The sequence below is a fragment of the Melospiza georgiana genome, chromosome 3 (assembly GCF_028018845.1).
Source record: "Melospiza georgiana isolate bMelGeo1 chromosome 3, bMelGeo1.pri, whole genome shotgun sequence".
NCBI lineage: Eukaryota > Metazoa > Chordata > Aves > Passeriformes > Passerellidae > Melospiza > Melospiza georgiana.
Genome location: NC_080432.1, coordinates 49,819,911 through 49,840,877, shown reverse-complemented (window position 1 = coordinate 49,840,877; position 20,967 = coordinate 49,819,911). Strand labels below are relative to the sequence as shown.

Below are 20,967 nucleotides of genomic sequence, written 5' to 3'. Positions count from 1 at the left end.
ATGGCATGCAAATACCTATGGCAAGAGGTGTAGGTGACACTACTGTGCAGCTTCTAGTAGCACCAGGCAGGCAGAGGCAGGCTTAGCTGCCACCAGCTAAACAGGCTACATCTACACAATTCATGAGTTCCAGTTCCTCTTAGACTTGGGATGAAAATAATTTACTAGACTTTTTGGCATTAAAACCTGACAGGCAGTATAAAAAAAGCACCGATATTTAAAAACACTGATTAAAAGCACCGATTCTTTAAAAATACTGATTCTTTAAAAATACTGATTATTTAAAAACACCCAGTGTGGCTGAGAGTTAAGGAGGTAAGGGCTTAAAGAAAAAATCTAAAGTTCTTGTCACACCTTCTTTGGGTCGTTTTGTACTAGATCCTGCTGGAGTCTTGGGCTTGTTCTTTGCCTTAGCAGGAGATCTGGAAGCCACAGCCTTTGTATTGGGAGCTGCTTCTGGAGCCATGGGAGGGCTGGGCTCCAGGAAAGAGCTTTGCAGCTCCAGAGCAAAGTGGTAGTCCATGTGCTCAGGGAATTCCCACATCAGCACGAGCTGGCCACACTTCTCACAGCGCTGCTGGTCCCCTGGAGAGGCAGGAGGCAGCAGGGCGAGCTCAGGAGAGGGTGGCAAATTCTGCTCATTTCCCTCCACAGCTGGCTGGAATTTCAGAAGGGTCCTGGAGCTGGGTGGAGTTGAGGGTGTTTGTGTGGCATCTGATGGCAACTTCTCCCGGCAAAGCCTCTTGTACAGAGAAGTAGGGCTGGCATCGCTGGGATCCTGCTTCACAGGGGACTCCAGGTCACTCTGTACAGAGGCAAGTCCAACAGGCAAGCCAACAGCAGCTCTCTCCTGGTGCTCTGGGGAGCTGGGCACAGCTGGCTCTGCAGTGGCAGCAGTGGGCAGGCTGGGTGCTGCCACTGCCTGTGCCAGCTGCCTCTCTGCTGCCTTTTGGAAGAAGGACTCAATAGCACTAGCTGGTTTCTGACGAAGCTCTTTGCTCGGGCTCCTAAAAAACTTGACCCCAGCCCTCCCACAAGACGTGGAGTTTTGGCTGGTGGTGGCAGTGCCATCAGGCTGTGCATCACCTGTCAGGAAGGTGGTAATGCCTGTAGAGAGGGTGACAGGCTCCGAGAACTTGCTTGCTGAGAGTTGCACTGAAATCAGTGGTGGAGACCTGCAAAGGACAGACCAACATCAGCTCAGACACCAGCCTGGAAAGCAAGAAAGCTTTTGAGGTAAGACTTACCACAGACAGGGGAACTGTAGTATCTGGCAAGGGCTGGGACAGATGTTTGCTCTGACAAAGTTAGTATTGCTACCTCCAGAACAGACACAGCAGGCTGTGCTGGGCAAAGCAGAACCCCTCTTTCCAAAGCAGCAACTCCCAAAGGAAGGGCATTGGAGCAGGAGCAGCCAACTGCCAGCCTGGACTTTCAGTCCCCTACAGGCTGAAGCTGCTGTAAGATGAGAGCATGCTGAAGGAGCAGCAGCCTTGTCAGAGTTTAACAGACAGGACCTTCTTGCCTTCACTGCAAAGCAGAAGGAAGGAAGAAAATGCTAAAGGAGTTGTGCACTTTTATTTTTCTTCCTGCCCCAAAGGCTTCCTCACAAAAAGCTTTGTCCTTAGGGTAGGACAACAAGGCTTAGCTTATTTCTTTGGCCCAGCAGGGCTAGGACAGCCTCACTTCAGCTGGACAAAGCCCAGCCAGTGGCAATCCTAACTCCAAGTACAGAAGTGTCTCACCAGATGTGGGGCTCAGAAGAGGCCAGGCTGTCCTACTGCTAAAAGGTCTCGGCACTCTACTGTGAGGCTGCTGGGAATCACTTTTCCTGCCACTCAAATTAACTTGAGTTCCTTCCCAATAGGTCTCTGGCTCGCCCAATACCTCCCACATCAGAACCTGACAGAGGTGACCCACGTTGCCCCACACTCACCACGCTGCCTGGTGAGCCCCAGCCGCATTGCAGGTTTGGATGAGGGTGAAGGCGTCGTTGCACATTTTCTGCGCGTCATAGCGGGACAGGGCACACAGACGTGACACGCGGGTGTCCCCTTGCTGCCGGATCACCACCATCAGCTGCCGGGCCACGCGGTGGTTCTGCCGGGAGAGCAGAGCTGTGCTTCCAGCGACTCCTGCAGGAAGGGGCAGGAACAGCCGAGGGGACTGTTCCCAGCCTGGAGCCCTGCCCAGCCCTCCGCCCCCTGCCATCTCCCGAGGGTGCGGTGGGACATGTCCTGCCCGGCCTGATTGCCAAGGGATGGGATACACCACAAGCGCTTGCACAGCTGTGCCACGCAGGTGGGAAGCAGCTAGTCCTTGCTTTCCCTCAAAGGCAGCTCCACAGTTTTTTTGGCCCCACTGCAGTGCAAAAGGTGGTGGTGGATTGCTCCCATCCTGGCCTGCAGCTTACTGTCCAGATAGGAGCACAGTGCTCCCTCTCACAGCCCACGGGCACTCCTGGGTCAGCAAAGGGCTTGCAAGGGAGCAGCAGTGCAGCAAAAGGAAGATGCAGTAGCTTGCAGATCCCTGCATCCTAAAGCATGGGACATGGACTGTTCTTAACCCTGCAGTGTTCTGGGGCAAAACCATCCTGCCCAGCCATGCTCCTGCACACCTCTCTTCTTGGGACACCTCAGCACACAGGCACACATCTAGGGGTGAGCAGATTCTTCCCCTCCCAATACCACCCTCAGCCTCCTGCAAACCACTCATGGTGCAAATGTGCCTCCCTGTGTCCCTGTGCCTCCCCTCCTTACCTGGCTCCTGTCCTTGTTCAGTCTGGACTCCAGCTCCAAGGCCAGCTGCAGGAGCCAGTGCTGCACCTGGACAAAGCAGGGGTAACAGACAGGTTGGGCCTCTACTCACAGCAGTACCACAGAACAAGGGGAATGCTGGGGGGGGATCAGACTGGAATGGACAGACTATTGTAAGGCCCCATATCTGTAGCAGACCTTGAGAAATCAGTCCAGCTGAGATTCAACAATGCAGGGAAGAACATTTTAGATATCTAAAAGCCCTACATTACTACTAGACTTTGCCAAATAACCTACATTCCCTGTCCTGGATTTCTCTTTCCATCTTCCTACAGCTCAGTGGGAACTGCCCCTCACCCATTAGCTAAAGTGCATCCTTCCTCTTTCTTTAGGCTAGTTACCTTCCTTCTAGCAACCATGCTCTGGAAGCTTGGCACTGTGAATCACTTTTGAACAGCACAGGCTCAGTTTTGCTCATGGAAGTTACAACCAGGACGGACCTTTTTGTGCAGGAGTTTGTCAATGCATTTCTGTCAACAGGGACTTCCAGAGCTCAAACCACCTTCTCACACTGAGCCTCTAGTCTGAGTTTCAGGGCATAATTGTGCAGAAAAGCAGCAGTTTTGCAAGCTAGTCTGTTTTTAGTATTCTTATATTCTCCAGTGTGAAAACCAAGCCTTATGCTAGATGTAGGCTTCTCCTACCGCCTTCTGTGTGGCCAGGGCTGACTTCCCAGGGAAATTCTTGCTGCAGCCAATAGACTGGGGAAGGTACCGGTTTTTGACAGGTTCCTCTTCAATTCCTCTGCACAAGTCATAGAGCCAAGACCTGAAAGCCACAGGGAAGGAATGAGGTTAAGGCAGCTACAGACAGGCAGGCATCACTGGGCAGCACATCAGACTCCTGCTGAGCCCTGCTTTCAACTCAGTGCAAGCTGTCACTGTCTCACATCCTCAACTCTACAGTCACAGCCACAGCTGAACAGGCAGGAGTCTTTCAGGCCACAACTGTCTGTTAGCACAACTCCTCCACCTCTTCTCCTGAAGTGGCAACAGTTCACCAATCTGCAGGGGTGTCCAACCGCTGTTCCAGGCCCAGAAGTTGTGTTTCTGGCTCCAGTCTAGCCTTGTAATTTCCTCTATCATGAGACTGTCAAGACCTCCTTCCAGCCTGCAGAGAACCAGCCCTTTGACCCCATCCTTGGATGCTGCAGAGGAAGGCTGAGGCACTGGCTGACAAGCAAAATATTATCCTGGGGAGGGTGCCTGGGAGCAGGCAAGACTGGAAACATAGTATGGGCCTGACAGATCAATGCTTCCCAAAGATATCACTGAAGTTTTACCTTCAAACCTTTCCTAATCACAGCAGAACAAGGTTCTGTGACTGAAAGGAAGTCTCAATTCCTGGCAAGAGCCAAGTTGTGGTGAGTGGTTCATCATTACCCGGTTTTGTCTCCAAAATGTGTCTGGAGCTCAGTCTCACTGAACTTTGTCAGCTCCCCAATGTATTCCACTCCCAGGATGTCTGTGATAGCAGTGCCAAGCTTGCCTCCCAGGTTACGGCTACGGCAGAGAAACACAGAAAAAACACAAATGAAGCATCATGTGGGGACTGTGACAAGTCTCATTGCAGCAGCTGTTCCTAGATAAGGACAACTAGAAGCTGCTAGGAACTAGCAGGACAAAAGGAACACCTGGCACCTGGCTCTTCTGCTCACAGTAAAGGGACACAGAGGAGTTGATGTAGGAACTGCTCCTTAGGTTTCTCAATTTTAGTGCTTCTCCCTCAGCTCCATCTGATCCCAAACCATGCTCTGAAGAATGCCTCACATACAGCTTCCTTCTTCCTACACAGACAGGACCCTTTCCCACACACATCCCTCTCCATCCCTTGCAAGACACAGAAAGCAGAGACCAGCAGTGCAGGTCTCGAGAGCAGGATAGGGATCCATTTCTCTGGAGCAGCAGTGCTGGTAACACTTCCCTATACCAGGAAAAGTACTTGTGCACAGTGTGGATGCTCAAAAGCAAACCACATCTGCTCTCTGTGAGGACAGCTGTCAGTCACACATAGTCAACAGCTATGGCCTCCTTGCTCACAGTTGCTTCTGGCTTACACCTATGCACCCCAGCAGACATCCTGAGCACAGCCTTACCATGGGAAAGGATGCCCACAGGCTTTTGGACTGTGGTCCATTCACCAGCTGGGCTGTACTTCCCAAGCACACTCCCCCTGAACTGTCACTCACAGCCAGGAGAGATCACTGGCAGCATTCCCTGTGTTTGTTGGGAGCATTGCCAAGCAGTTGGTGTGGAGCTGAGAGCCTCTGCTGGCTGCTGTCAGTGAGCTCACACTGCTGTGCTGGGGAGGAGCAGCAGCTCCCTGGTACTCACATGCTGCTGACGGGCAGCTGGCTGAAGAGCTGCGGCACGAAGCGTGCAGACACCAGCGTCTGCCGGTTGGGCTTGTTCAACCCACAGGCCAGCTTTGCCAGGGTCTGTAACACAGAAAGGGGGAAACTCTGTTAGTATTCACTGTGCACTAATGTGACTCCACCTACCAGCTTGTGCTGCATCACCTCTAAGAGCTGCCCTGGAATGGCTGCTAGGAGTATGTGCAGGGTGCACCCCTGCTTGCTCTTAGGCGGTATCCACCTCAGGATGTGACATGCACAAGCTGGGCACTCTGAAAGCAAAGCTGCTTCCAGGCTTTAGTTCTGTGAATTGCTGGACTCCTGCTCCAGGCAGATAAAGATCTTTCATCTGTTGTGGTTGCTATAGTTTTCCATCAGGCAAGCATGCCAGAGCTTCCACAACATGCCCATGATCCTCCCCCAGGCTATGTCTCTCACTATGCCTTTTTCCTTCATCTTCTGTGTTTGTCTTGCTTTTTCTCAATGTCACTATTTTAATCTTCTCTCTGTGAGGTCTGCAACAGCACAGTGCTGCAAAAGGAAGCCTTTAAAATGCAGAATTGCTAGCCTGGAAGGCATGCTCTCCTATACAGCTTCCTTTCCCACTCTAAGCTACCACAGGGTCAAAAATACACAGACCATTTAGCTGGGTGTTTGAGGTTTTATTGAACAACTCTTAATAACTTTCTCTTTCAGTGCTTTGCCACACTTCCTGTAACTAAGCAAAATTTCTTGCCTGCCTATTGAGCTATGACAGCCCATTTTACAGGCTTACATACATTTGAAATCATTTCTAGACAAAGCAGATCCCTTTTCAGATGCCCAATCACTGTTTTTTTTGTCTGGCTGGAGACTTCCAACTTTACCCACCTCATAAAGTGACGTGCTGCAAGCGAAACCAATCACTGAGACTTCATGGGGAGAAATCATTTACTTTTTCTGACACCTTCTGTAAACTGCACATGCTGAAACAGGATTTGGCATTTCTACAAGAGCACTTATATTACTGACTCGTCCTGCTGCTTGTCCACAACAACTCCAGGCTACTTCCTGACTTACTGTGACTCAGCCAAAATCCTGCTGGTTGCTTTTTTTCTATAAACCACAAAAACAGTCAATGAGCGTAAGAGGAGCATAAGAAGTGCTGTTTGGTGATTTCAGACTGATTCTAAGCTTTTTCAAGCTCAGAATTTTCAACTCTAATTTCATCTCAGAACTTTCACAGCCCAGGCCCCAAGCCCCATCTGTGCAGCACCTGAATTCATACAGCTGTTCTCTCTCTGTAGGCTTCACTGAAAATACTGGCTCTTAGGAGACCTTGGACAGATCCCCCAGGATCCCACTCTGAACATCCCAATTTGAGGGCACCTCACTGAGCAAAATCATTATGGGAAACAGTAAAGTTTTCTTCAGCTACATGCATGCATGCCCTTCAGACAACTTCAGCCATGTTGTCTGCTACCGTGTCATCACCAGGTTACTCAGCTCAGGGTGAGGTGTGTCAGAAACTTTAAGGTTGACACCTCACATCTGTAGTCTTTCCTGCATATTTGGCCACTTAGGCTGTCAAGGAGGGCACATAAATAAATGAATTGGGTATGAGTGGTTCTTGAGAAAGCCATACTGTTATCCTTCAGGTGCTTCCTAATTTTCTGGTCTCATTCATCATCTGGGCTCCTGGTGCACCTTAACAAGGTATTTCATTGGGAAAAGCAGTTCCTTGGGAGTTTTCTGTAGAAAAAACACAACCATAAAGCAGATAATCTTCACCTTGAGTTTCAGGCAACAGTTGTTGTAGCCTGAGAATGGTTTTTACTGACACAAATTCCCAGCAACTCAGTGGCAGAAGACCAGATTGGGGCACTGAGGTGAGCTTTTCCTCTTTCTGGTGAGTCAGTGTTTACCCTGCAGGCCATGGGGATTTGGGTGATGCTCAGCCAGCTGCCCAGAGCAGCCACAGGAGCTCTTGGTGCATGACAGCAGCTGCAGAAACAAACGGACTTTGCTGACTTTGATGCTGTAGCTACAGAGGGTTTCCTGCTGGGTGGAAGGTGGGCTGGTTTGCTGAGAGCACCTCTTTTGCTCTGCAGAAAAGGTTTGTACTCACCAATGTGAGCTGGCTGTGGAAGCACAGCACAGTGTTCTGCACAGCCACAAGTATGCTGTGGTGATCTCTGCACTGTGCTTGCTGCTACACATACACAGTTCTTCGGGGATAGCACAGTACATCACAATGTGCTTACTTTATCAAAAAAAAAGAACCTGGTATAGAAAATGGAAGCTGGGAGAAGCTGCTAGAAGTATCAGGGAAGTTCTCTGTTATTCCTGACTAAAGAAAGCAAAAAGGGAAATTGAACATAGCCTCCATTAGAAATTTCTACACTAGTGACGTTCCTCAGCTATCTCATTTCTGCCTCACAGTCTCTGCTAGTTTCAGACTAAGCCAGTGCAGAACCAGTTCCAATCCCTGTGTACAGCTGGCAGTAGTACCAGCTGTTTCTGCAGCAGTCAATGAAATATATCTTCCTTGAACTCCAAAGCATCCATTTAGTCTTCATTTTCTTTTCTTTTTTTTTTTTCTTAAGTCATAGCTTGCCTTTATAAAGTCATTACTGTATAAATAAGCCCCTCTTCTGCAGAGCAAAAGGGATGTCTCAGCAAACCAGCCTGCATTTCACCCGGCAGGAAATCCTCCGTAGCTGCAGCATCAAAGTCAGTTTGTTTCTGCAGCTGCTGTCATGCACCAAGTGCTGCTGTGGCTGTTCTCAGCAGCTGGCTGAGCATCACCCAAATCCCCATGGCCAGCAGGGTAAACACTGACTCACCAGAAAAACAAAAAGCAACCCAGCTCACCTCAGTGCCCCAGTCTGGTGTTCTTCTGCCGCTGAGTAACTGGGAATTTGTGTCAGTAAAACTGGCTACAGTGACTGTTGCCTGAAACTCAGGGTGAAGATTACCTGCTTTATGCTTCTGCTTTTTCTACAGAAAACACCTCCGGAGGACATAAACCCCTTTTGTTCCTAGTGAGCTCACTCATTAGGGTACACCAGGAACCCAGGCAATAAATGAGAGGATTGCTGACTGCCTAGGCCACAGCTCTGGGGAAACAACTCCTCCCACTTCCACACGTCTTATAATTTCTCTGAAGGTGTGATCACACATGGTTGCATTCCCAACTCGGTTCATTTTCTGTACAGGAGACTTGTCAGTATAGGAGAGCATCTACAGCATGTTCTGATGCTGCAGCCCAGAAGAAATCAGGCTGATGTGTTATGCACATACCTTGTTGTGCGAGATGCCAGCTGAACACCTGAATCCGGTAGCTTCTTCCACTGCCACCCTAATTTCTTCCACAATTACTGCGCCCATGGTCAGCAGCAGGTCAGGACAGTCTGGGTTATCGAAAGACAGCGACGCCAGCCACTCGTCCAAACCACGCTGCCGCAGCTCCTCTAGGAAAGGACACAAAAGGGATCTCAAAGGGACACGATATGGCACTTCTTGCTGAGCCCAGCAAAGGGACCCGCAGCAGCCAGGCCCAGCCAGCAGCTGGGCATTCCAGTAAACGCATTCCAGCCACAGGGAGAACGGCCGCTTTAAAAGCCATTCACGGCGGAAAACGCAGGCCCCATTTACCACGCTCTCGACTGGGGGGAGTCAGAGCAGGCGGAACGGGCCGTTCCCGGGGGGGCGGGGGTCGGTGCGTACCCTTCCCGCGGGGATCAGCTCGGAGCGGGCCCTTCCCGCCGGGCTCGGGGCCGGGCACTGCGGGCAGCCCCTGCACGAAGGTGCTGGGCAGCACCGTGGCCGCCAGGGGGCGCCCGCGCAGCTCGCGCAGCCGGTGCCGCGCGCTGCCCGTCAGGTCCAGGTACGCCTCGTCGATGCTCGCGCGCTCGATGGCGGCGAAGCGCGACAGCACCTGCATCACCTCCGCGCTGGCCTCCCGGTACCTGCCGGGCGGCGGGCACGGGCTCAGCCGCCGCCCCGCGCCACCAGGGAGGCCCGCGCCGCCGCCACCCCCGGCCCCCGCTCTCACCGTGTGAGGTCCGCCTTGCCCCGCGCCTGCGGCACCCGGGCCAGCGCCAGCTCGGGGCACAGCGCCCGCGCCTCCGACGCCCACATCCCGCGGGACACGCCGAAGGCGCGCGCCTCGTAGCTCACCGCGATGATCCTGCCAAGACACGGAGGTGAAGCGCAGGGCGGGCCCGGCCCCGCGGGGAGCGGGGTGGGACGAGGAGCCGGGGTCGCCAAGGCGGCTCGCCTACCTACCCGCCGCCCTGCCACTCGGTGTACTGCACCACGGCGCAAGGGCGGCCGCGCAGCTGCGGGTCGAGGCGCTGCTCCACCTGCATGAAGAAGCAGTCCATGTCTACCAGGGCCACCACGCGCTCCCGGCCCCGAGACATCCCGTCGCCGCCACCGGCTCCCGCCCGACTGCGTGAATGATTGAATAACCGCCTGCTCTGTGGGGTGGAGAGCCCCGCCTTGCCCCGCCGCTTTGCGGTACCCGTACTTCCCGCGTGGGGCACGCCGGGAGTCGTAGTTCTCCAGGGTGCGGTGGGGCGTGCGCGTGTCCCCGCCGCGACGGTGCGCGGCGCCCGCGTTCTCTCCGTGTCCCCGTGTCCCCCAAGGCGCATGCGCGGAGCTGCGTCCCGGCCGCCCCGCTCGTCCCTCCCGTGGGTGGCCGGTGGCGCGCGCCCGCCGCCTCCGCCATGTCCGCCGAGCAGGTGAGCGGCCTCTGCGAGCAGCTGGTGAAGGCCGTGACCGTCATCATGGACCCGGCGTCCACGCAGCGGTACCGCCTGGAGGCCCTCAAGGTACGGTACGGTACGGTACGGTACGGCCGGGGAGGGAGGGAGGGCGCCGGGCTCCGGCCACGCGGGTGCCCCGTCCGCACGGCCACGGCGCGGGCGAGAGCCTGGCGGGCCGGCCCGGGGCGTCCCGTGAAGTGCCGGGAGCCGTCAGCAGGCGGCGGGGGCCGGGCGGCCGCGTGTGCCCGGCGTGCTCCGCCAGGGATGGGGCTGCCGCCTCCTGCCCCGGTGTGTAACTGCGTGTGCGCGTCCGGCCCTCCTCCCCTAGTTCTGCGAGGAGTTCAAGGAAAAGTGCCCCATCTGCGTGCCCTGCGGGCTGAAGCTGGCGGAGAAGACCCAGACGGCCATCGTCCGGCACTTCGGCCTGCAGATCCTGGAGCATGTGGTCAAGTAAGTCAGCTCGTCCCGTGATGGGAAGGGTCCCAGCCTGCCGCCACCCCGCTCTGGCTGGGATCTGTGCCCATTCCGGCACCTCCCGCCCCCGGGAGGCACTTTCAGGGCGCAGGGAGTTTGTTCTGCAGCAGAAGGCAGTTGCAGTCCTGCTCTGGATTTTTTTCTTATTCTGTAAAAGAAAGAGAGGAGAGAATTGCTTTCATGCAGGTTGGGAAAGTGAATTCACTGAGCCGTAGGACAAGTTAACATCAAAAGATGAAAACAAGCGCACTGGGTTACCAGTAGGTCTTTGCAGAGGTCTGTCATTGGCCTCCTGCTAACAAAGAGGCTTTGTATTAGTTCAGTTCTGAGATTCCTTTCTCTGCCGCCTCTACAGACCTATTGCTTTGTGCTTTTGCTGCTGCTTCTGGTGTCTGTTGACCTCGGTGGGGCAAGCCCATTTGCCAGCAGCAGTTTTAACTCAGCCCTTTCATTAAGGGATTGGGTGCTGCCAGAGGCACGGAGCTGGTAGTGTCTCTAGGTAAAGAAGCAATAGTTCCTTGAGAATTAAGTCAGAGATCCTTACAGATGTTTTGACTCGGTTTCTTTTTTGTTTGTTTATTTTTAACAGATACCGTTGGAACAATATGCCTCGCCTAGAAAAAGTTTACCTAAAGAACAATGTTATGGGCCTCATATCCAGTGTAAGTACCTGCTGCCCCAGGCTGTTCTGAAATGTGAGAGCAAAAGTAAAAATTAATCCAGTTAATTAGCACAGAGGATCTGAATTCAGTTTTTCTTTTTATTGCTTTTTCACTTTGTGTCTCTAGTTGTTTCAGTGCTCTTCTCTGTCTTATCAGGTGAATAGCCATGTTGCCTCACATGGCAGGAAATGGTGAGGCTTGTATAACATATGTAAAGTATTTTTTCTTTTCTTAGAAGGAAGTTCAGTGAGCTACAAATGTTCTTATCCTTTACAAAAATACTAAAGCCATTATCTTAGTTGTGTTTTCGCTGTTGTTGTGATTGCTCTCATGACCAAGGGACCTTCTTTTGAGGTGAATCCATCTGGTTCCCAGCGTTTATTAGCTATGGATGCTTGGGAGCATGGGAGTGTCATCTAAGGTAGTTGCAATGAAGAGCTGCCCAATGTTGTGTTTTGTTTTGGTTTTAGTTTCTGTGGTTTAGAATGTTTGCAAACACTGTTTCCCAGGTCAGAGTTATACATGCCTGATGCTTGCTGCTCTGTGTAACTGTCCCCTTTCTGTCACAGGGAACTCAAAGTATCCTGGAGGAGGAAAGTCACATTAAGGATGTGCTGTCTCGCATTGTGGTGGAGATGATCAAGCGGGAATGGCCTCAGCACTGGCCTGACATGCTGAAGGAGCTGGATACCCTTTCCAAGCAAGGGGTATGAAACACAGCTGTCTGGTCTCTTTTGCTTGCTCTTAGTGTGGGGTTCAGTCTTCCATCATTCTGAGAAAAATCTAACTTACTCATGGTCAAGTGAGACAGGTTGGTGATGGACTCAATCCCTGTAAGATTAATCTATCTCGAGATGACTAGCAGAGAGAGCACCATCCTTCTGTTTTACTTTCTCAACATGACACCTCTGTCTTCATGCATGCTCACTTTCTCTCCACATCTTTGAGCTAGTCTCTAGAGATTTTAATGTTTGGACTCTGCTGATGGAGTGTATTTCACTTTGGGACATCAGGAAACTCAGACAGAACTGGTGATGTTCATCCTCCTACGTTTGGCAGAGGATGTGGTGACTTTTCAAACTCTGCCTACCCAGCGGCGACGAGATATCCAGCAAACCCTCACCCAGAACATGGAAAAGATCTTCAGCTTCCTACTAACTGCCCTGCAGCAGAATGTCAACAAGTACAGACTCATGGTAAGAGTCTCCTTCCCTTGGGTTTAGTTTTTGCTGGAGGCATTTAGGAATTGGGATGCAGCTCGCAAATTGTTGGGGAAGCAAGTGCAGAAACTGAAATCTGTTGCTGCTGCTCTGAGGTCGGGATCTGCTGTGGCCTGGGAAACTGGTGCTGATCAGAGACTGAACACACAAGGCTGAAAGTGCTAGTGTTGATACTTTGATTTTGCTAGTGTAAATGGCTTGGGTGCATGCATGGTTCATCCATGCTGTTGGAATGTGTGCTGGCACTAGGGATGTACAGCTTAGCAAAATAAAGGTGTGGCTGTGGCAGAAACAGGTAATTTGGGGTGGTTTATGTAACACACAGTGATTAAGAGATGCCATCCATGAATCATGTCTGCTCTCTCATGCTGTGTGCTGCATTTGAGGTGATGCACCAAAATGCACGAGTTTCTCATGTGTCAACATGTTTCTGGGCCTCTGGTCCTTTTCTCCAAGAGCTCAAGTCAGGAAGCCCTTTTTTTGCAAAGTTGCAGTGAAGAATGTTCTTTCTATTTTTGTGTGAACAGACTTCTTTCCTGAATTCTTACCTAGAATCAGAGATGTGCAGGTCAGTCACAATGGATGATGAAGGGGAGTCTCTACCCCCATCTGTTCCTGTGAAAAGGAAGTAGATTTGAGTGAAGCGCAGTCGAGAAACCAAACTAGAAACTAGTTGCTTAGTCATATCTCATGTTCTTTTTTTTCCATGAATTAAAATCCAGAGTTATACTAAATGTGAAACTGGGAAGCAATGAAAAACCCTTTTTCTACCTGCCTTCTGTACACCTTCCTGATGCACTGTCAGACTGAGCAACCCCCCACCCTGTAGAACAGCCAGTTTTGTGTGCAGTTCATGGTGATGGGAGGGTGACCCTTGTGTGTTTTGTAGTCTGGTTGAAATGCATTTCCAGGTAAGGTTTGCATTGCAATGCTTGAGGCTCTGAAGTGTGGCTGCTTCCGCTAACGGTGGAATCTTTCTGATTGGCAAGGTTGGAGCACCCCAGGAACAAGAAGTCCTCACCTCTCCACAGGTTAGCAGATCTTTGGGCTATTCATTCACAGGGTTGTTTCTGAGGGTTGGGTGTTCCCCTGTGTGCACACAGATTGGGGGAGATGATGGATAGGTCCCCAAGCCCATAATAGTGTGCAGTGCTTATATAGATAAACGTGTTTGTAAGGTGGGTCATATATGAGGTGTTTGGGACTCAAGCTGATTAACTTAAAAACATCACTGCAGTGAATAGTCCAAACCAAAAGCTTGCAGTAGAAAGAAATGCTTGTGGTGTCTTTGCAATTGAAAAACAAATCACACTTGAGTGTCTGAGGGACTTGTTTGCATTAGGCAAAAAGGTGGTACAGGCAGTGCGTTGTTGCTGTTAAGTGTCCCAGGCCTTGGAGTTGGGCTGTAAGTTGCTGCTCCAGCTCTATCCAGCTGCCTTTCTGACCATGCACAAAACACCTTTTCAGACCTGCATCTTTAAATCCACCAGCATCTTTTCAGTCTGGCTTTTGGGTGTAAGATACTCTTAAAAGGACAAAAGCTTCTTTCCTGGAAATCTCCAGGAAGTACCAGAATGCCTTTCCTTCTTGTCTCCTGTGTCTCCCTGGTGTCTGCTGACTGGAGTGTTACCTTTTGGATGAGAAGGGAATTGTGGCTTAACTTGGCAATTCAGAGTCCTCTTATCTTACCTAGCTGGTGACTGCAGAGGTGACTGTTGGCTGCACCAGTGTCCTGAGTGGGAGACTGTGATGTAGACTCCTTTTTGGCTGTGTCCTTGAGGATAAGTCTGTACAGCAGTGGCTGAGTGGAAGTGTGTGCTGCAGCTGTTTCTTACCCTCTCTTGTTTTCTTTTTCAGAAAACTGATTTGGCTCAGGAACCAAAGGTGAGTGGAGCTATATGAGAGTTAGCTCATTAGTAATTCTTAAGATTAAGGTTACTTAGAACTAGGCTTTTCCCAAGCTTTCGAGTCTGTTGCCTGCAGTTTCAGACAGATGGACTTATTCACTCAATACAAACCCCTTGAGAAGAGACAAGTGAGGAGTGGCAGCAGAAGGGTCCAAATCTCTCACTTTCACAGGGGATTCTTGCTACTGTTATTTCAGGGAGTGGGTGGCTTTAGATGGGAATTGCTGTTTTTCTCTGGCTCTGACCTTGTGCCTCCTCTCTGTTCACAGGCCCAGGCAAACTGCCGTGTGGGGATAGCAGCACTCAACACTTTGGCTGGCTACATTGACTGGGTAGCCCTAAGGCATATTACAGCAGACAACTGCAAGCTCTTGGAGATGTTGTGTCTGCTCCTAAATGAGCCTGAGCTCCAAGTTGGAGCAGCAGAGTGTCTCCTGATTGCTGTCAGCAGGAAAGTGAGTTCTTCCTCTCTGGCTCTTCTGGCTCCCTTTTATTTTTCTCCTATATAATTCTTCAGACTGAGCAATGCTATCTTTGCCCTTTTATCTGAGAATCAAAATTCAAATTTAGCTGATTTCTGTTAAAGATATTTGGTGTGAATGTCATGCCGGCACTATACACAGAGCAGCCATTAGAACCCTCTCCAAATTCTGTGCTCACTTCTCCTTGCACTTTGAACTTGGAGGTCTTCACTGACCTTTTACCCCCCACTTTCTACATCTGTGAAGTGGAAAATAGTGTCATCAGCTGTGTCACCTGGCAGCTCAGAGAAATGACAGCAGGATCTAAACAGGTGATTTTGCCCCATTCATTCACAAGCAGCTGAGTGTCAAGGCTGAGTGTTTATCAGCTGCCTGTAAATAACTAGCCAGTCTTCTGTGAATAAAAGATAATGTCTCAGGGTCAGTTTTGCCATTTAAAGTTCCTGTGGTGGGATTGCTTGGAGACATTTTCTTAGATCAGATACCTTGGAATTTTGGAAAGTTTTTACTTAAATCATATGTGGACTGTTAGCCCCTCCCTAGATGGAAAGATAATGTGACTCTCCTAATTTTGGTTGCAGATGGAAATAAATATTTATGTAGATGGGAATAAATAAGTTCTAATTGAAGCATGTGGTGTGTTTTGTGTGTAGGGTAAGCTGGAGGATCGGAAACCTCTGATGGTCTTGTTTGGAGATGTTGCCATGCACTGCATTCTCTCTGCTGCCCAGTGAGTACCCTGGTGATTTCACACAATACTGCACACAAACAGCTTTGTAGGTGCAAAAGATAGTGCTGCTTAAGCAAAGGAAGTGGGGATTGGATAGGAGAGAACAAAACCACCATTGCAAAACGTGGAAAACCAGGGGTTGTTTTTTTTTCAAAACCCATAATTGAAAGACAAGGAGGGATAAATGTCACAGCTCCCTGACTTTGTTTTAGCCTGAAGCTGATCCAGAGGAAGGACTCTTTCAAAGAGGCAATTTCAGAGGTTTTAGATGCCAATAAAGCAGTACTTCTTGATAATAGCAAAGAAAATCCTACTGCGATAAAATCAAATTGCTCTAGTCCTTTTCTGTCTGCAAGATAGACAGCGGTGTGCCTGTCACCTACAGCATGAGTAACTGTGATCCTGTTTTTCCCCCTTCCCTCATTCCCAGGACAGCAGATGGCGAAGGCCTGGTGGAGAAGCACTATGTTTTCTTGAAGAGGCTTTGCCAAGTTTTGTGCGCGTTGGGCAGCCAGCTATGTGCGTTGCTAGTAAGTCTTTGTTAATACCAACAGCAACCCTGGCAGGGCTAGTTTTTAGGGCTGGGGCTTGAGGCAACCCTGATCTAAGGTAGGACCAGGGTTCTCTCCATGCATTTCTAAAAGGCAGAAATGGCTCTGCTTTTAAGTGGGTTAACTGTATCCTGCCAAGTCATAGGAATATAGACTGGAGGGACTCTGCCTGATGCCAGGGCTTTGTTGTCAAGAACCATTTCCTATAACCTCTGTAAAATGCTGAGCTTCACTGAGAACTGGTCAGGTTTTTAGCTGACTACTGCTACAGAAAATCTAGTCCAGGAAACTACTCTTCTATTGGAAGCCTTTTAAATTTCCCAATAAAAATAACTAAGAGAGTATACCTGTCTGTTCTTCTGCCAAGACTCTCTGAAGCTGAAGGAAGAAACGGGTTTTGTTCCTACTGTTCATCTTTGTAATGCTTTGTGTCAGTGTTGGGATGAAGATGCAAATTCATGCTGTTCATGCCATGCTGGTGCTGAATTCCCACTCCCTCCATTCAGCTGAGTGCTTCTGCAATGAAGAGGGCAGGCTTGTTGAGAGATGCTGTTTGTGGGGAGATTGAAGCAACCAGCCTGTAAAAGCAATAGAGCAAAGTCAAGTCTCATAGGGAGGGAAAAAAAACAAACAAAAACAACCTTTGAGAATCCATCCTTTAAAAGAATGGACAGCATACAGAATGCATTACTACTTGCAGTGACTCCATTTGCTGTTAGGCAGTGGGAGCTGTTAATCCATAATGAAGTTATGAGTTTGAGCTTGCTAATTCAGATTCACTTGGGAGAGGCAGCACTGAGCTGTACAATTTCAGGGATCTTGAGGGCACCAGATCATGTCATAATTTCTGAGAAGAAGCAAAACCTTGAGTTTATGGCTCCGGGCAAAACTTAATTTCCTGACAAACTTCCAAGAAAGTTACTGATCATGGATACCCATATGTCAAATACACAAAATGGAGAAAATTTGGAGAAATTGAGTGAAATTATCTGGGTGTATTTTCCTGTGAAATTCATTGGTTTGAATTGTACTACCTTGTACTGCTGTGTGGGTTTGACCCAATAGGAGTGAAATTGTGATTCACGGCAGCAGCAGTGGTTGTAAATTTGGTTTTAATGGAGCTCCACTATGTGATAAGTCACCTCTTACTCTTGAATGAGGGTGGTGGTGTCCAGCACCTCCAGGCTGGTCAACAGAACTTGATGTTCCTTGGGCTATACTGGTTTCAGAAAAAAATCAGTTGTTCAGTGTTTCTGTCTCTGCTCCTTTACAGTCTATGGCCTTGGATGTAGTGCTCCTGCTTTACCCTGAAACATACCATTTGTGAGCCCAGCCTGCCATAAAGTTAGTATTTTGTCTGAAATACTTCATGTTCCTCATAGGGCTCAGATTGTAATGTGGAAACGCCAGCCAACTTTGGAAAATACCTTGAGTCATTTTTAGCCTTCACAACCCATCCCAGCCAGGTATGTAAAGGGCTGAAAATCTCATGTGTCTGTGTGTGTGAATGCATAATTGAGCTGGCCTGTATTAAACCACAGAACTTCAGCTGCTAAATATTGCTCTCTAGGCTCTCCATTTCAGCTAAAGGTCTGGAAGGCAGAGTATTTTCTACTCCATTACCACGCCGTCAGGAGCAGTTCCTGACACAGAGGACTGAGTAGAAAGTGCAGAATTTGCAACCAGCCCCAGTATTAGGAATTTTTTGCTTTCTGGGAGTTTGTGGTGTGCCTTCAATGTGCCTTGGCCTCAACTTAATAGTCAGTATAATTTGCTGTTGCTTTCTGGTAGCAACACGTAATGTTAGCAGTGGAAATTCCAGCACTGAAATCCTGCTCTGCTTCTCTCTTTCCTCTCTTCCCCCAGTTTCTGCGCTCTTCCACGCAGATCCCATGGGGAGCCCTCTTTCGGCATGAAGTTCTGTCTCGTGACCCTTTGTTGCTGGCTGTTGTTCCCAAGTATCTCCGTGCATGCATGACCAACCTGGTGAAGGTATGTGGAAATCACAGGTGGTTTTGGGAAGGTGCCTGGTGAACGTGGCCTGTGGGTCATGGGGGAGGAAATGACATTTTTGTTGTGTCGTGGCCAAACATGATCTCCAGGCTGCCGAGCACAGTTGTATCTTGCTCCTTGCCTCCACCCTTCATCTCCTTGAAGCTGCTGTTAGCTGTGATGGTTGACTTTTTTCCTGACATTTTCCACTTTGTCTCCAGGTGGGTTTTCCTTCCAAAGCAGACAGCCCCAGCTGTGAATACTCCCGTTTTGATTTTGACAGTGATGAGGACTTCAATGCCTTCTTCAACTGTAAGTTGCCATGACCCTTTCTGCATTCTGTTGTCTGTCCATCCTTCCTGCTTTTACTCACGGGCTGAGCTTGGAGCCTACCAAATTGGCTTGGCAGCTTCCATTTGTTTCTCAGCTTTTTAAGTCTGAATCTTGGAGTAAATTAAGTTAGGATTTTCCTGGGGCGGCTCATGTGTTTAATTTTAGTATTTGCTGTTGTTTTGCTGGCTGGTCAGATAGATGGCCTAATAGCATTCTGGTGTCAAAGCAAATGTGTCTTTTGGTCCCTTAGAGGAGGAAATCAAACAGCCTCAAATCATGCTCAGGTTAGGAGAGGAAGGCAGCTTACAAAAGACTTTAGATGCATTCCAGAAAGAATCTGTCTTGGTCCTGGTAGGAAACTTCTGGTTTAGTACCAATAGCTAGATTTGAGCAATTGCATTAGCCTAATTTAATAAGGATCTTAAACTAGTGCTGGATATTAGTGATTTTACTTTTTCTTTCATCTTGTATTTTTCTTCCCAAAAGTGAAGTTGGTTCTCACTGGTTGGTGTAATTTGGTACTAACTTGGTGGGTGGGAGGATCCACAGAAGAAATTACACAAATTTTTACATTTTACATTTATGTCTGAAGATTTTAAGTGTTTCATTTTTAGTGCTTACTAGATAGTTTTACTTATTGTAAGAAATCCTTTTGGATAGAAAATAGAAAATAGCTAAATGCACAAAGCCAGAATCTGAAATAGTTTTAGAGGGTTAAGTTATATTGAAGACATTACATATATAAGAAAATATAACTAATTTGAAACAAAAAATAAAATTACTTGACAACACAACTTTAATTAACAATGCAAGTTGCATTTGTGTAGTCAACAGAGCTGATTCTTTTGTGTGATCTTGCACTGGAATATTTTGGAACAAGTGAAATTCTTGTTCTGTACTTTGTTCTTAGTATCTTTGAAACTGAAAACAAGGCAACTGGGCTTTGAGATCAAGTTTGTCATTAGTTGAATAATCTAGCAAAAATGTTTAGCTAAAGGAAGTGGTAGTTATCTAATGCTGGTATTTAATCTCAGTATCTCCAGGTGCTCTGTAAGCAGCAATTGTTTATAGTTTGAAGCATATTTTAAATGAAAAATAGAGGCTTAATTGTAGTAAATTTGGTTTAGCATTGATGCCTTTTCCTGGTCTTAAAAAATTGAGAGCTAGACACAATTAAGGGATAAGGGATTTTTACCTTGGTAAGGTAAAAGGTGCCACAATGCACCTTGGCAAAGTGGTGCACCAATAAGTATCCTTATTAAAATAACGAGGTAGAAACCCCCTATCCTTTAACCATGTCTGACTCTCAATTTTTTAAGACCAGGAAAAGGCATCAGCATAGATTTTCATAATTCATACTGCATTTTAATTGTACTGTTTTTTAATGTTAGTCTGTCATTTTTTAGTCAACTTAAGTCACTTCAAAAATTGCCCATCCTGTCGTACCTGCTTTACTGGTTGTGTATCTGTGCCCACTACACAGCTACTGCCAAAGTAGAAGTCCATAATGTTCGTGGCTCTGCAAAATGTGCAGCATCAGCTGGTTTCTTGGTGATTGTTCCCTGCAGCTTTCCGAGCCCAGCAAGGAGAGGTGATAAGGATGGCTTGTCGTCTTGACCCTCTAACTGGCTTCCAAATGGCTGGTGAATGGCTGAAGTACCAACTCACAGCTCCTGTTGATACTGGACCCACAAACTGTATGTTACCTGAAAAATATCAGGGATATGGGATTTGTTTTTGTAATTAAAGTCGAGAAGAAATTTCTTGGCCTTGTTTTTGTTGGTGTTGTTGGAATTTTTTAAGTGGTAGCCAAGATCCCATGCTAGATTTTAAGGATTTTAAGGTTTTTGCAAGTTAAAAGCAAAACCAAGTCAAACTCACCTTTCCCTAATTTATCCCTTTGGAGTCTGCGTATGGAAAAAGTAATGTCAAGCCCGTGGCTCCTCCCTTTCTTCCCCCAAATCTCTCTGCAGAACAGGTACAGCTGTCCCTCTGATACAATTTTACAATTATTTGGGCCATTTTATCTTTGTAACATATTTATTACTTTTGTTAGGGAAATTACGCCTATCTGGCAAATTCCTTGTGATTCATTTTGCTTTCCCTGCTCTGAAGGAAGGCTGCTTGGTACTCTGCAAAGTCACACCAAGGGCAGTCGCCTGCAGGGCTGAGTCTGGGCATGTGGTCTCCCTTCTTTCCCTTCTGTGATCTGTTCATATTGCACAGTACCTCAAAGACTTATGCCCCAGGAGCCTTCGCTTGAATTAGGCAAATCACACGGGATTACCTTAATTGCTCCCAGTACATCCCTGCCAGGCATCTGTAGGGAGAGCTGTGTGCTTAAAACACTTGTGAGTGCTAAGGTGTTGCAGCACAGGAACTTGCCAGGCTGCTGTTGAGGAGCATGGTGAGAGCTGCAGTGTTCTCTTCCTTTCAGCTAAGACAGGCGAAGGTCTCTGCTCCATCTTCTCTCCATCCTTTGTGCAGTGGGACGCCATGACCTTCTTCTCAGAGAGCGTCATCAGCCAGATGTTTCGAACCATGGACAAAGATGTATGTGTATCCCATGCTCCTGCCTTCTCTCCTGCCTGCTTCTGGGTGGACACCAGAGGGGTTTTGCAGTTCTGTTATCCTTGAGCAGTTTGTAGTAGCTGGTTACCTCCATGCAGTACCTGGAGTGTTTGGTGAGCCGTTCT

At 48.6% G+C, this 20,967-nt stretch overlaps 2 protein-coding genes across 3 annotated transcripts in view; one reads left to right on the top strand and one right to left on the bottom strand.

Moving 5' to 3' along the window:
- Window positions 1–145: 145 nt before the first annotated feature.
- POLH (DNA polymerase eta) lies at window positions 146–9,664 on the bottom strand. 2 transcript variants are annotated; one of them, XM_058021762.1, is made up of 10 exons: window positions 9,439–9,664; window positions 9,206–9,340; window positions 8,878–9,119; window positions 8,452–8,621; window positions 5,150–5,253; window positions 4,199–4,318; window positions 3,461–3,584; window positions 2,760–2,825; window positions 1,937–2,100; window positions 146–1,175 (listed from the first exon to the last, which is right to left on the bottom strand). In XM_058021762.1, exons 1-10 carry the CDS (start codon window positions 9,573–9,575, stop codon window positions 308–310), a joined length of 2,130 nt encoding a protein of 709 aa, XP_057877745.1. In that variant the 5' UTR covers window positions 9,576–9,664; the 3' UTR covers window positions 146–307. The 2 variants fall into 2 exon arrangements, with proteins under 2 accessions (XP_057877745.1, XP_057877746.1); XM_058021763.1 differs by having other exon boundaries at window positions 9,435–9,531.
- Window positions 9,665–9,780: 116 nt separating this feature from the next.
- Window positions 9,781–20,967, top strand: part of XPO5 (exportin 5) — a 29,639-nt gene continuing 18,452 nt past the window's right edge. Inside the window, exons 1-15 of the mRNA XM_058021761.1 lie at window positions 9,781–9,986; window positions 10,249–10,370; window positions 10,984–11,056; window positions 11,626–11,763; window positions 12,070–12,252; window positions 13,266–13,307; window positions 14,134–14,160; window positions 14,453–14,638; window positions 15,319–15,395; window positions 15,826–15,925; window positions 17,329–17,412; window positions 17,813–17,938; window positions 18,160–18,250; window positions 19,840–19,968; window positions 20,709–20,824. Coding sequence (XP_057877744.1) covers window positions 9,882–9,986; window positions 10,249–10,370; window positions 10,984–11,056; window positions 11,626–11,763; window positions 12,070–12,252; window positions 13,266–13,307; window positions 14,134–14,160; window positions 14,453–14,638; window positions 15,319–15,395; window positions 15,826–15,925; window positions 17,329–17,412; window positions 17,813–17,938; window positions 18,160–18,250; window positions 19,840–19,968; window positions 20,709–20,824 — 1,599 coding nt within the window. The 5' untranslated portion in view covers window positions 9,781–9,881. The remainder of the gene's footprint in view (window positions 9,987–10,248; window positions 10,371–10,983; window positions 11,057–11,625; window positions 11,764–12,069; window positions 12,253–13,265; window positions 13,308–14,133; window positions 14,161–14,452; window positions 14,639–15,318; window positions 15,396–15,825; window positions 15,926–17,328; window positions 17,413–17,812; window positions 17,939–18,159; window positions 18,251–19,839; window positions 19,969–20,708; window positions 20,825–20,967) is intronic.

Excerpts from the sequence above, each read along its gene's own strand:
- POLH (XM_058021762.1), bottom strand. The coding sequence starts at position 9,575 with ATGTCTCGGGGCCGGGAGCGCGTGGTGGCCCTGGTAGACATGGACTGC. Across the intron at positions 9,341-9,438 it reads ACCGAGTGGCAGGGCGGCGG|GATCATCGCGGTGAGCTACG; the intron begins GTAGGTAGGCGA and ends GTGTCTTGGCAG. Across the intron at positions 8,622-8,877 it reads AGCTGATCCCCGCGGGAAGG|AGGAGCTGCGGCAGCGTGGT; the intron begins GTACGCACCGAC and ends GTCCTTTCCTAG.